Source organism: Talpa occidentalis, unplaced genomic scaffold (assembly GCF_014898055.3).
Source record: "Talpa occidentalis isolate TD23 unplaced genomic scaffold, MPIMG_talOcc4v2.1 talOcc4.3, whole genome shotgun sequence".
NCBI classification, from domain to species: Eukaryota; Metazoa; Chordata; class Mammalia; order Eulipotyphla; family Talpidae; genus Talpa; species Talpa occidentalis.
The window spans coordinates 148,042,933-148,056,186 of NW_023603184.1; the positions used below are offsets into that span (position 1 = coordinate 148,042,933).

Genomic DNA, 13,254 nt, shown 5'->3' on the forward strand with positions numbered 1-13,254 from the left:
GGCTCCCCTGGACTCGGTTCGAATGGACTCACTGTTGCTTTCAGTGTTGCCCTGTGCTCAGCTGCACCTTCTTTTCCTCCGGAGAACCCCACCCCAGCACTCGGAGAACTGTAGAGCGGACCCCTTGCCGAGCGCTTGCGGCCCCCATCACAGATGTGGCTTCTTGCTCTTTCAGGGATGATGACATTGAAGTCATTGTGGATGAAACCTCGGATCACCCTGAGGAGACCTCACCCGTGCGAGCCATCAGCCGAGCGGCCTCGTGAGTGTTGGGGGGTGGGGGGTGCAGGGTCCAGCCACAGTTGGACAGAGCACACTGTGGCCATGACAGAAGACCCATCCAGGCCCCCAGCCCCTCTTGCACAGCTGCAGAGACCGCGGGCTCCTGTGTGTCCCCATCGCTCAGTTTGCCTGTCTCCAAGAGGGGAGCAGGCTTCCCTAGCGCTGCCACCAGCGGGAAGGGAAGCAGAGAAAGGAGTAGGTGCCTCCTGGCAGGTGGGCAGCTGTCCCTCGCTAGGCAGGGCCTTGTTTTTGATCAGACTCTGATCTCCCTGGGGCTCAGAGCTTTTGTTGATTTGCTAAAGCAGGTCTGCACAAATGGGAATGGGTTCTTTTTTTTACTATTAGAGATTGCCTTTTTGCTTTTCCATATGTACATGGTTCCACTCACCTCCACCAGACCACGTGGGCTCACACAGAGTTGGGGGGGTGGGTGTCAGCAGCTAGATGGTGTTGGGTCGGTTGGTGTCATGTCACTGTCTGAAGCGTGGTCTCCAGGGAGTAGGTGTGAAGCTGGCCAACCTTGCTTCTTTTAAAACTTTGAGGCTGGGTTCTCCCTCCTACCTTCCCACTGTTTCCTGGTGGCTAAGTACTGTAATGGGCTTCTCACTGGGGTTTGGGGCTCAATGGGAAATACTCCCAGGTGCCTATTTTTGTGGATTATTTTTGTTGATTAATTATTTGGGCAAATGTTTCTAAGGTTTAAACCTATCCTCCCCTCCTCTTTAGTAAGCGACTCTCGCAGCCTGCTGGAGGCCTTCTGGATTCTATCACTAATATCTTTGGGTAGGTTAGAAAACCTTCGCCTTTCCTTGTTAATATGTGTATAAATGAACCTAAGAATAATTCATACGTGATTTATGATCGATTTGTAAATGTACACCAGAATCTCGGTGGTGCAGACTATAAGATGCCTGAATTTCGGCTTCTTCCTTTTTTCCTCAACTTCCTTTCTCTTAATCTCGCTGCCTGCTGATCTCTGGCCTTACCCCTTAGTCTGTCCGAGTCTCCCCTTTTGGGACATCACTCTTCTGATGCTGCCAGGTGAAAATCCATTCCTCTCTTAGCCCAGCATGCGAATGTGGGTGGTTGGTAATCATGCTGATCGCCGCTTCACTGCCCTCTCACCAGATGTCCACATGCTAACCAGGATGCTTTGCATGCTCCTAGAAATGATGTCTGCCCTCCTGGGGCACGCTGGTCGAGCTCTTATAATCATGCCCTTGTTGCTCACTCTTTGGCATGTGTTCGATTCCTCCTTGACCACCAGTGTACACTGAGGATGATGTTAATGAGCCACAGAGATCATCTTAAAATAGTTGTGTAACATAGGAAGCAGCTCCTTCTTACCTAGCAGCTAACATTGGGTTGAGAACATTTTCTAGCAACTGGCTGGGAAAGCAATGGTTGTCCTGGATTCTTTAAAGGCTCTGTTGAGCTTGGGGGTACATGAGCTAGCAAGCCCAGAGTACAAGTATGTGCTCTTTCCGGTGGCCATTTGAGTGAGTATGCTTCTGATTGGGTATGTTATTCTGTGGTTTGAAGGTTCTAGAAGAGGAAAGGAGCTATTGATAAAGGCTCTTTGAATCCCTTCTGAGTTTGATGGACAGTGAGCCCGTGCGAGCCTGTCTGATAGTCTCTTTTGTTACTTCTTAGGAGGCGCTCTGTCTCTTCCTTTCCAGTTCCCCAGGACAATGTGGACACTCATCCTGGTTCTAGTAAAGAAGTGAGGGTGCCAACGACCGCAGTGTTTGTCTTTGTAAGTACGCTCGTCCTCAGACCCCGCCCACTGGCAGGCCTGGTGCAGTGACAGCCTGACAGCTGGAGGCACCTCTGCTGCTCGCCAAGCTCTTTGCGGTTCTCTATGCATCAGGCTCTTCCTCCTGTGCGTGTTGTGGCGGCGGGGAGAGGGGCAGCTTCCTCTGTAGCACAGGACTGCCTGAGAGGGCTGGCAGTGTGAGAAGTGGGACAGGGAAACTAATTAGGGGTGGTAAGAAACTGGGCAGGGAGGGGGTGGTTTCCATACAGTTGTCACCAGTCGGTTCCAGTCTAGAGAGTCTAATCGCTGGTCTGTTTTGGAAGGTCAGCAGTGCAACTGACAACTTCACGAATTGTGCCCGACTTGGAGTTCGGAGCCGGGTCCCAGTACTGCTGGGGAATCTGGCTCCTGCTGGGATGATGCAGCAGATATTGAACCAGCCTGGGGAAGATACAGAGCACTTGGCTCAGAGCCAAGCCCTTGCTGGGGATGCAGGGGGACTGTGGGGCAGGGCGGAGGGTTAAGAGGCTAGCAGTGTTGCCGAATCTCGGATTGGGTGGAGTCAGAAGAGTCAGCTTACAAGGGAGTAGAAGCCTTGCTGTAAGAATGGGATGGAATTTCTTTGGGGGAGTTCTTAGTTCTAGGCATAAGGAGGAGCTTGAGCAGTTAGGTGTCTCCACACTGTCACTGTGCAGGTGGTTCTTGGACGTTGTGAAGAGAACCCCGCTCTGGATGAAAAATTGGACTGGGGACACCAAGGGCCCTCCCTTCCACTCCCTCACGGAGGTCGGTGATGATTGGTAAAAGGTCTGATTGCACTTGATATCACAGTCCCTGCTCTGCCCTCAACTCCCAGCAGCCCATTTTTTGGCCTCCTTTCACATTTAAGTCATGTGTATTGGACAGTGGAGCGGCTGATAATTTGGGATCCTGTCAGCATGTGCTTCCGAGAGTGCGCGAATCACAGCTGACGCGTATCCGACAGAACCAGGCCCAGAAGGAGAGTAACGAGCGGCAGCCCTGGGTGTGATGGTGCATGATCTCAAGTTTTCAATCTGAGACCTCCTGTGTAGCGTGAGGGGGAAAAGGACAGGAAGTGCCGGAAGTCGGGGTTTGGCCACCGCTGGCCAGCTCCACAGCAGAGGGACGCGGGGGACCTGGGAAATCATTACTAGGCTGAGTACCGACGACTCCCGTTGCTTAAGAGTCTGTATTTCAGTAACTTTGCAAGCATCTTCCCCTTTTGGTCTCAAGCAAGTGTGAAGAGCGGATTTTTGTCTTCCCAAAATGACCCTTTAAGCGAGCGATGGAGGGCCTGTTGAATGATATTTGTTTACAGTGCGTGTTTCCCAGAGCGCGCGCGCACCCCAGGAACTACGGAACTTCCGGCAGTGGAGGGGAATGAATTTCTAGGTCCCCTATCCAGTCAGTTTCAGTCACTACCTTTGCCCTCTTACTCTCCCCACACTTTTGCTGGAACAACTCAAAGCAAATCCTGGACGGTTCGTCAGCATTTTGGTGCCTGGTCTTTTTTAAGAGGAGAGGTGACTGGCGTCTCCTAGCATGCGTTTTCCCATGCCAAGGCGGGCGCCTTGCCCTTGGGTTCCTTTTATTCAGAGCGCAAATGGCGCGTTCAGGTCATGTATTCCACTGTGGACACCTGTCTCAGACATCATCTGCCCCACGCAGGTGTTTGAGTGGCCCCTAGGTAGCACGTGTGCTTGATTGAAGGGCTGTTTCTGCTCGGGCACAGTCCTAGGCCACAAAACCTGCAGAAAGAAGCTCCTCTTTTTCGAAGTCAAGACTCGGCACAGGCCACGCAGCCAGTGCACGTTTACACCATCAAGTCTCTGGAAGAAGCCATGTGGAGCCCACATGATGCCGTGGGGTGACGAGCGGATATCTCATATTTAAGCTCCATAAAGGCTGGCTTTCTCCCGAAAGCTATGCAATGCAGGACTTAGACACACAGTTTAATGTGTAGTATGAATGTGATTGGACCAAACAGATCAGGCCTGCTTTTAAGCTATTAAGATCATAATTGAACACAAGATCAAAATATCGTTATTCTTAGAAGAAATAAAGTTAATGCAAAGACAAATTTTAGGCAGTTAGTATAAAAGGTTTTTATTTTTTTCTAAAAGATCATACTGTATTTAAATGCATGAAACTGCAGCTCTTACAACTTAAGATCATTAAAGAAACCCTGAACTAAGAATCCAAGTTAATGATGGGCTCCTCTGATCCTGTCTTTAAGGATGGGTTAAGCTGTGGTTAGGTATCCAGAATTTTCCTTGACTTCTACTCTTTCTCCTTGGGAGTGGCGATGATGGCTCTAAAGCCGGTGCTTGTCTTGCAGGACGCACATGACGGGGAAGTCAACGCGGTGCAGTTCGGCCCCGGCTCCCGGCTCCTGGCCACTGGGGGCATGGACCGCAGGGTGAAGCTCTGGGAGGTGTTTGGAGGTGAGCGTCCCTAGGAGTGCACGGAAGGAAGCTGTGTGGGTGGTGTGAGTCGGCCTTGCTTTCTGGCAGTCTGTCGATTGTTCATCTCTAGCCCAGCCCTGCGTTCCTCTTCACAACCCAGCGGCTGTTTGCTCTCAGTTTCCAAGTGGTGACTGGGAATTGCTGTTAAATTAAGCTTGTGTTTTCACGTGTGAGTGTTTCCGCAAATAGATATTAATCAGAATATCTCCCAGAGTCCAGTTTTAAAAGGAAAAATAAAACCCCTTACAGGTCAGGGGACTGTGAACTACATGTTGAGCTGTGGTGTGTGGGTATGATGACGCCACTGCCTAGGGCAAAGCCGGCTGAAGGCATAGCTGAGCCTGGGAATAAAAAGAAGGGCACCCCGCCTCTCCCCCAGAAAAAATCTGTTTTATAACCTATGGGACAAGGGGCCTGAGGTCAAGTCTCTTTAATGAGGCTGAGTTCCAGAAATGGGATTTATAAAGAAATGGGATGGCACTCAAACTCTTGCGCAGCTGAGGAGCACGTGTGGGAGCTGTGGGCTCTACGTCTCCCCCGCAGGCCCTGCTCTCTGGCCGGCGTCTTCCTCTTCTCTGACTCGGCCTGCGCTGGGCAGTTGCTTTGCGGATGCGCTTGACCCCCAAAGTCTCCCAGTGTGTCATCCTCACTCTGCCTGACCTTCCTGTCCCCCCTCTGTCTCTTTATCCAGAGAAATGTGAGTTCAAGGGGGCCCTCTCTGGCAGTAACGCGGGGATTACAAGCATCGAGTTTGACAGCGCTGTAAGTGCCTCACAGCCCAGAAATCGGTGATTTAGGAGTTCTTAAAAGCAATTTAAAACTTCTGGTTCTTGAAATTGAAGAGCTGCTTACTGGCGTGTCTGCTCTTCTAAGAGTCATGTCCATGATAGAGTGGATGCGAGTCACTATAGAATTAAGTGGTCTGGTACTGGCTGGCTTGGGGCATGGGGTGATACCCTCAGCTGTGAGGACCCAGCATTTTCTAATTCCACTTCCGGGCCGGGCTGTGGGTCCCGGGTACTGTGCTTGCGGGGCCAGGGCTTGGGGTCCCTGAAGGTAGCAGGAATCAGAATGGGCGGTGCAGGGAGAGGGGGCAGTTTGGGCAGGGCTGGCTCGGTGCTGGGCTGGAGGGGAGAGCAGGACAAGGGGAGGGTCACTGCTCCCCTCCCAGGAGTCGTGCCCACTGCCCGAGAGCCTGCTCGGTGTCCCTGTGTGGCCGCGCCATGGTGGTCCCGTCACATCTCACGCAGGTCTCTGGAGCAGGAGTGCTCCTTGGGAGTCTGGGTAGCTGCTGCTTGAGTTCAGCAGGGGGTGATGGGGAATCTGGCTGGCAGGTGCCGTGTGGGGCAGGTGGCGGTTGTGTGGAGGGGCTCGGGGCCTCGGAATTTCAGTCTGTGCTGGGGATGCAGGAAGGAGGCCGGCGCCTCTGCGCTCCGGCGGCTTGGGTCGTGGGTAGAAAATTGGTAGTTGCTGCTACTGCAGGGGGTGGGACGGGGGCCCACCTCGGGAGGAAGGGTCCCTGTGAGCTGGAGGAGCCTGCAGCCTTCAGGTGGGGTGGCGCGAACTGAGGAGGAGCGTTGGCTGCCGGTACCCTGGCGGTGAGGGCGGGGTTTAGAGTGGGCGTGTGGCTTCGGGCAGCGCAACCTCCTTGGTCTTGATTATCAAAGAATTTGTGCGAACCGCGTTATTTTGGCTGAAGTTTGATCCTTCCCCCCACCCCTCGCTTTTTTCCCATAGGGATCTTACCTCTTAGCAGCTTCGAATGACTTTGCCAGCCGCATCTGGACAGTGGATGATTATCGGTTACGGGTAAGGCCAAGTCAACCTCCGTGTGACTTCCGACCTTGGTGGTGTCATCGAGACAGGGTGCGGGGTGTCAGACGGATGAGTTCAGAGAGTTGTGTCTGTGTTCCTGCAAATTTTACAGTGTCAGTTCCCCCTGCCCTTTCCTTTCCTCCTGGGAAGGATTCGTTTTCCACTTCACGCTCCTGTTCTATCCAGGAGTCCGTAACAGAGTGTTTACAGTGGGGACCCCACACACACTTCACGGAAGCCCGGGCGCTCCTCTCCACAGGAGCGCCACACTCAGCAGGGAACAGTTCCAGCTTAACTTCAGCCCCATCAGCCCCAGCACGTAGGCTGTGCTTCCTCCGGGTTCCGGGACTTGTAATCACCGCACAGCGTGCAGCAGGAAAGTGGGCTGTAGACTCACGCTTGAGGCTGTAGACGGACACACTTGAGACAGAGAAAATGGCTGTGCAGCAGCTCCAGCCGGGGGGCAGGTGTGAGAGAGGAAGAGGGGATGGATCAGATGTTGCAGAAATCCATTCACATCTGCATCCTAAGTAGTCGTTGATGACAAATAAAACTTAATGGTCAGGGCCTCCCCGGTGGCGCAGCGGGTTGAGCGCCGCACTGTGAAGCTGTCCGCAGCCTCTGCAGTGCCGGTTCAAATCCAGGCCAGCCAGGGAGATACCCACATGGCGCAGCAGACCTCTCCTGTCTCGCCCGCTGCTCCCCTCAGCAGTGTATTTTGGTCCTTCTGCCTGTGTTGCTCCCTGCTCTGTCTTCTGGTGAATTCTCCCACTCTCCTGCGCCTCTGGCTTGTACCCCAGTGCTTGGATAAATAAATCTTTAAAAAAAAAAAAAAAAAAAACTTAATGGACATAGTACTTTTGTTCTAATGAAAAGCACACAGCTCAATTTGAAGACGTGTTTCTCCTTCAGCTTGAAGGAATTGTCACAGGAGCTCATTAATAAAGGCTGCTGGAAGGGTGAGTGGAGGAGGAACTTGACACTTTGGTTGGCATTTTACCAAAAAAAAGAGTATAACACAAGCTTTTGTGTATCACCCCATATAAAAAACAGAACATCGTGTTAAGATGAATTTCTTAAAGACAAATCTCCAGGCATGTGGGGAGCAGCAGGGAATGGTCTGTTAGGTAGGAATCTGGTCTGATTTGTTAGTGCAGGGATGGAGCTGGAAGGATCTTTATTAACAGTTAATTCCGTGTTTATTTAGACTTCCCATTTTCTCAAAGGAGTTGAATGGAACATTGTTGGTGTTAGATACTCCTCGTGTTGAGAGATCCAAGGGCTCTGCTCAAGGGTAAGGGGCAGGGAGGTGACACCTGCAAGCAGGTCTGGGCTCCCCTCAGGCAACAGGCTACATCTGTTATGAGTTAGTACAAGTTTCCAACTGAAACCTGGTACGTCTGTTCCCTAAACGCAGAAAAGTTGCCGGCCTGTGTCATGGCTGCTTTCTGACCCATCCTCGTCTGCAGCCCCCTCTAGCCACCAGCTCTCGCTGGACAGTGAGATAGGGTCAGAGGTTTCTGCCGTCATTAGCTTGCCTAATAGAAAGGGGACTTTTCTTGAATGGCATCCGCGTGTCAGGCCCAAACTACAGTGTGTTGTGTGTGTTCTTGCTTTTCGTCCTCGGGAGAACCAGGGAAGGTGGGGAGAGGAGGGGACTGAAGCTCAGCCAGACCCCCAAATTTGCCTGCGTTCAGAGTTCACATACGTATCAGGCCTGTGATCCGTGAACCTGGCTTCATCCAGGCTGGGAGACGGGAAACTGCCCGATCAGTTGGGGGCACTTGCTGCCACCCTGACCTTTAGGCCCTGGGGGAGACGAGCCGGTAGTTGGTCATGCAGCTGTGCGGGGTGAGGCCTTTCGGCTAGTAGGAGAGGGCTGGTCCGAAGTGACCTGGAGGCAGGGGGCGGGCCTAGAAGAAAAGGGTCATGTTGGGAAGTCACTTGGAGAGGCTGCTGGCCAGCTGGGGGCAGAAGTGGGGCTGTGGCTGCCTGTGCTGAGGAGCTGGTTCTGAGGGCCCCTGCAGCCCTGGCTGGGCCCTTGCTCACGCTGTGGAGGGGGTTGAGGAACCTTTTTTCAGATAGGTTCTTTGTATCCGGAGAATTTGTGCACGACCCTTAACCGGGCCCAGCAAGTGAATTGGCCCCTGGCGGAGGCTCTGGCTCCTCCTTGAACCTCATTCAGCCGAGGTTGGAGGACGTGAATGGACATCCAAGTGCTGAAACCCCGGGGTCCCCAGCCCCGGCCAGTAGCTCCTTTGCTTTTTGATGAGAGGCAGCGGTGTTAGGAGAGACCGGAATGCCTGGCGCAGCCTCGGCTTACTGTGAAATCTTCTTGAAGGTACCCCAGAAACCGCTGGTCTCACCCGAGTCCATCACAGAGGCTTCTTACCAGACTCCTCACAAAACTGGAGGTGGTTGGAAACCCCCTGGCTGCCTCGAGACGGACCAGGGTGCAGGGCTGCAGACCCTGCCCGCTTTGCCAGGGCACGTGCAGGAGCCTCGCCAGGCTGGCTTTCCCGTGGTTTCTGTGTGAGAAACTTCCTCCTCACGGTCCGCGTTTCCTGGCACGGTGGCTTGGGTTATCAAGGGACCGATATTCAGGAATGATGAGTGTGGTCACATAGCCCAGATGAGCGGTGTCTTTATCCCGTGTCTGCAGAACATGGCGTTGGTTTTTAGTGACACAGCAGAAGTATGTGTACACAGAGCTTGAGGTTTTGGATGACATATCAGTGGGTCTAAGATTCAGCTCACGCCTCATGGGGAACACCTTCCCGAGTCCTGTCTCTCCCTGTCCTGTTGCCACAGACTGGGGCCTTACTCTGGCGCCACCACTCCTGGACTTCATGTCAACCCTCTCTGCCGAAGCATTCTTCCAGTTTCCAGAGGGATCGGGCAGGTGCTCCCACAGCCGTTGGTGGCAGCAGTTATAGGTTTCACAAGGATGCAATGTGGCCGAAAGGCGTCTCTGACTCACATGACTCTCCCATTGGAAGGGAGAAGTGCGTGCGGCCTGCGTTTCCCAGTTGTGAAGGGAGGCTTAGCACCCAGCTGGTTGCTAGGTTTTAATACTAATCTGCAGGCAGTCACGTAAGGCGGGAACCCTGTATGTCAGCGTGATGGGGAGCACACTCGTGTCATTGTTTCCCCTAAGAAGAAAGAAAATGTCGGTGAGCCCTATCTGAGCCTTGAGGGTTGGTTTTATGTCTTAGAGGTGCTGACCTGCTCTGGCGCGCGCAGTGAAAGGGGACCCGTGTGACGGCCCCCACTCTGCCCCGGAACCACTGAGGAGTGCTGTGCGCAGCAGCAGAGCTGACCCTGGGTACAGTTCCATGTTCTTGGCAGCAGTCACCCAGGAGGGATGCTGGGAGAGCTGGTATCTGTGCTAAAGCTCTTATGTTTCAAGCTTGATTGAAACCCACCCCCCCCCCGGGTTTTCATTGTTCACTTGAAGAGCCCTCGTATTTCCTCCTGTAAGCCCTGCGTGCAGTGGCCCTGTCTGTACTGACTTTCAGAGGCACTGGTTAAATCAAATCTTTCAAAAGCTCAGCTCGGGCCTCCCTGGTGGTGCAGGGTTAACTCAACTCTATGAAGCTATCAGCAGCCAACCCAAGTTTGATCCCTGGCCAGGGAGTTGACCCACACGGCGCAGCAGACCTCTCCTGTCTCCTCTGCTGCTCCCCTCAGCAGTGTATTTCAGTAGGTCCACATGTTCTGCTCCCCACTCTGTGTCTGGTGAATCCTCTCACCCCCCCACACCTCTGGCCTACACCCCAGTTTTTGTATGCATAAATAAATAACCAAAAAGCCCAGCTAAACCCCAAATTTGCCTGCATTCAGAGTTCACACAGAATTTGAATTGAGGCCTGGCTTGGTCTAGACTGAGAGACGGGGCACCTTTTCCGTGTTTAGGACGCAGACGTACCAGGTTTCAGTTGGAAACTTGCAGACTCTTGACAGATGTAGCCTGTTGCCTGAGGGGAGCCCAAACCTGCCTGTAAGTGCCACCTGCCTGCCCCACAAGCAGAGCCCCCGGCTCTCAACACAGCCAGCATCTGACACCAAGAATGTTCCATTCAACTCTTTTGAGAAACTGGGAAATCCAAATAAACACAGAAATCACTGTTTTTAAAGATCCTTCTAGCACCATCCCTGCCCCAACACAGGCCGATTTGGGGGTCTAGCTGAGATTTTAAAGATTTGATATAGTCCAGATGGCCATAAAGTTGCCTGAGCAGCCCATGCAGGGGCCTGGCGTGGGGCTGGTTTCAGCCAGGGTGCTCACGCCCCTCCTCTGTCAAGACACCTGCCACGTGGGGTTTCTTTCTCCTTTGTGTTCTTTCTCCTTTATGTTCTTTATGTTTCTTTCTCCTTAGTTCTGAGAAGGGTTCTTTGTGGCCTCTTCTCTTGATAAGCTCACCTGGGAAGCACCCAAAGGCCGGTTGTCTGGGCACCTCCCCACACCCCTGCTTTGTCTCTGAGTGTTCTTGACCAGACCTAGGGCCTTTGGAGAAGCTGGCCAGGTCTAGCGTCAGCATGCCCTCAAAACTGACCCAGCGGTGTCCTCTCTCCCAGCACACGCTCACGGGGCACAGCGGCAAAGTGCTCTCGGCCAAGTTCCTGCTGGACAACGCACGTATCGTCTCTGGAAGCCATGACCGGACCCTCAAACTCTGGGATCTCCGCAGCAAAGTCTGTGAGGAAATTCAGTCTCTCTGTCTGTGTGTGCAAATAGATGTGAATCCCAGTGTCTGCCCCCCATCAAAGCCTGCATTTGGTGGGGGGGATGCTGTTTGCATTGCAAGTCTGGTTTCATAAGCAGAGTGTGCTGGGTAGTGAGTCAGTCATGGCGGTACTTCTGCAACCAGCAGTGCTAATTCCCGGGGGAGGTGGTAATGCTGCCTCACAGGCACTCAGCCTCTGCTTGACAGCCGCCATTCGGTTTTCTTTCAGGCATAAAGACGGTGTTCGCAGGGTCCAGCTGCAACGATATTGTCTGCACGGAGCAGTGTGTAATGAGTGGACATTTTGACAAGAAGATTCGTTTCTGGGATATCCGGTATGACCCCCAAAAGCCTGGTGGGGAGGCAGGTGAGGGGCCGGCGCGTAGTAGAGCCACGAGGATGCACGTTAGGTGGGTTGTGTTTTTAATCCCTGGAGACGGCAGGAGTGAACCCAGTGCACATTCGTCCTGACACTTTGCTGTGAAGTCAACAGTCAGCTCAACAGGGCTTCAGCTGGGGCCCGGGGTGGTGGGGGGAGGTGGCAGTGGGCAATGCTTAGGGCAGTGCCTCCCTCTGGGCACAGAATCACTGAGCTGAGTTTCTGGCAGGACCAGCCTGGTCCGTATACAGCAGCCCGGGTCACTGCCTCTTAGACAAGCTAAACAGTGTCACCGAAGCTGAGCTAACCTGATGATAGCCCTGGTTCCTGTGTGCTGAGCAGGAGCTCTGATTGAGTTACTTTGTCGTTCAAAAAATGGCCAAGGGAAACCACTCTTGGCAAGCTCAGAATTGCAGTGTTCGGAACTACCGTTGTGGGGCCCATAAATGGGAAAGCGTGGTTGCTGGAGTCGCTCTGGCTGAGGTGGGAGCCTCTGGAGACGCTGTGCTGGCTGGAGCGCCCTTTGTGCTTCTCCTCCGTGGCTTGACATCCTGTTTAAAAGGGGGATGTTTGACCTTCCCATGTTACATTTTCCCAGACCTTCCATGTCTGTCTCAGGTCAGAGAGTATAGTCCGAGAGATGGAGTTGCTGGGAAAGATCACTGCCCTGGACTTGAACCCGGAAAGGACTGAGCTGCTTACCTGCTCCCGTGATGACCTGCTCAAGATCATCGATCTGCGAATAAATGCTGTCAGGCAGACGTTCAGGTAACTGGAGATGCGCTGGCCCTGCTCTCCGCTCCTGAGCGGCGAGCCCTCGGGTGCTGGACCCGCAGGTGAACGGCCTCTTGTTTGTTTCAGCGCGCCTGGTTTCAAGTGCGGCTCGGATTGGACGAGAGTGGTGTTCAGGTTAGTGGTGCTGCTCCTCCCTCCTTGCTTCACCTCACAGGTTAGAGCCCGGGTGTTTTCCCCAAGGGAAACGAGTTAATGTTCCAGTGTCTTGGTACAGTGAGTGTCTGAGACTGGGCCTGGATGGTCATCACTAGTCACTGTGACTGCCCTCTTCGCCCATCCTGGTGCTTTTTGTGATCACGTTGGAGCGCTGGGCCGCACCAGATGGCAGTGTTGGCTTGTTGGTTGGTCCTGGACAGACACATCACATGCTTACGCAAGACCTAGTTGAGCGCTTTCAGGCCGGCGGCCCCTGGGACAGAGCTGGGAGGCTCCCTGGAGGGGTTGTGCCAGGGTGGCCTCACCTTCCCTTCCCAGCTCTCCTTGTTCCCCATTCGGCTGTGGCCAGTTCCTTTGTTGGAGAAGCTGCTCCCTGCTCTTGTCTCCTGCCCTCCGAGAACCTGTAACAGAGAGGCTGTCAGCTGAAAGAAACCTTTACCTTTTGGGGCTGACTCTGAGCTCCCGTGTGCTGTTTTGGGGCATCAACAGTGGTTAAGGACGTGGCCCCAAGAAGTAATGTGGAGGCTGTGTTCTTCATTAGCTGGGTGAGGCCAAGGTAGCAGGGGAGGTGTGGCTAACACACTGACTTTTGGCACGCACAGAAACCATCTTGCCCTTGAGAAGGAGCAAGGAAACCTTTCCTGGGAAAGGTTCCCGGGGCTGCTGGCGTAGGGGTGGGATGACACCTCCTCTTGTCTGACTGTTCTCCAGCCCTGACGGCAGTTACGTGGCAGCAGGCTCGGCCGAGGGCGCTCTGTACGTCTGGAATGTGCTCTCCGGGAAGGTGGAGAAGGTCCTGTCCAAGCATCACAGGTAAGGTGGAAACTGTGCCCATGAGCCCCTCTGAGGGGCTGAGTC

At 53.6% G+C, this 13,254-nt stretch overlaps 1 protein-coding gene and 1 non-coding gene across 5 annotated transcripts in view; both read left to right on the forward strand.

The window, feature by feature from the left end:
- The window catches only part of ATG16L1 (autophagy related 16 like 1), a 35,793-nt gene that overhangs the window by 18,023 nt on the left and 4,516 nt on the right, over positions 1–13,254 (forward strand). For 3 of the 4 annotated variants that reach the window (XM_037524244.1, XM_037524245.2, XM_037524246.2), the window contains exons 7-17: positions 176–262; positions 1,009–1,065; positions 1,936–2,038; positions 4,398–4,503; positions 5,216–5,286; positions 6,262–6,333; positions 10,918–11,038; positions 11,296–11,401; positions 12,064–12,213; positions 12,307–12,354; positions 13,108–13,209. In XM_037524244.1, the coding sequence (XP_037380141.1) occupies positions 176–262; positions 1,009–1,065; positions 1,936–2,038; positions 4,398–4,503; positions 5,216–5,286; positions 6,262–6,333; positions 10,918–11,038; positions 11,296–11,401; positions 12,064–12,213; positions 12,307–12,354; positions 13,108–13,209 (1,023 nt within the window). The remainder of the gene's footprint in view (positions 1–175; positions 263–1,008; positions 1,066–1,935; positions 2,039–4,397; positions 4,504–5,215; positions 5,287–6,261; positions 6,334–10,917; positions 11,039–11,295; positions 11,402–12,063; positions 12,214–12,306; positions 12,355–13,107; positions 13,210–13,254) is intronic. The other variant, XM_037524247.2, reaches the window with a different exon arrangement.
- Positions 2,824–3,101, forward strand: LOC119256452 (small Cajal body-specific RNA 6). The gene has a single exon (XR_005127782.1). It is a non-coding gene; the product is annotated as a small Cajal body-specific RNA 6 (non-coding RNA).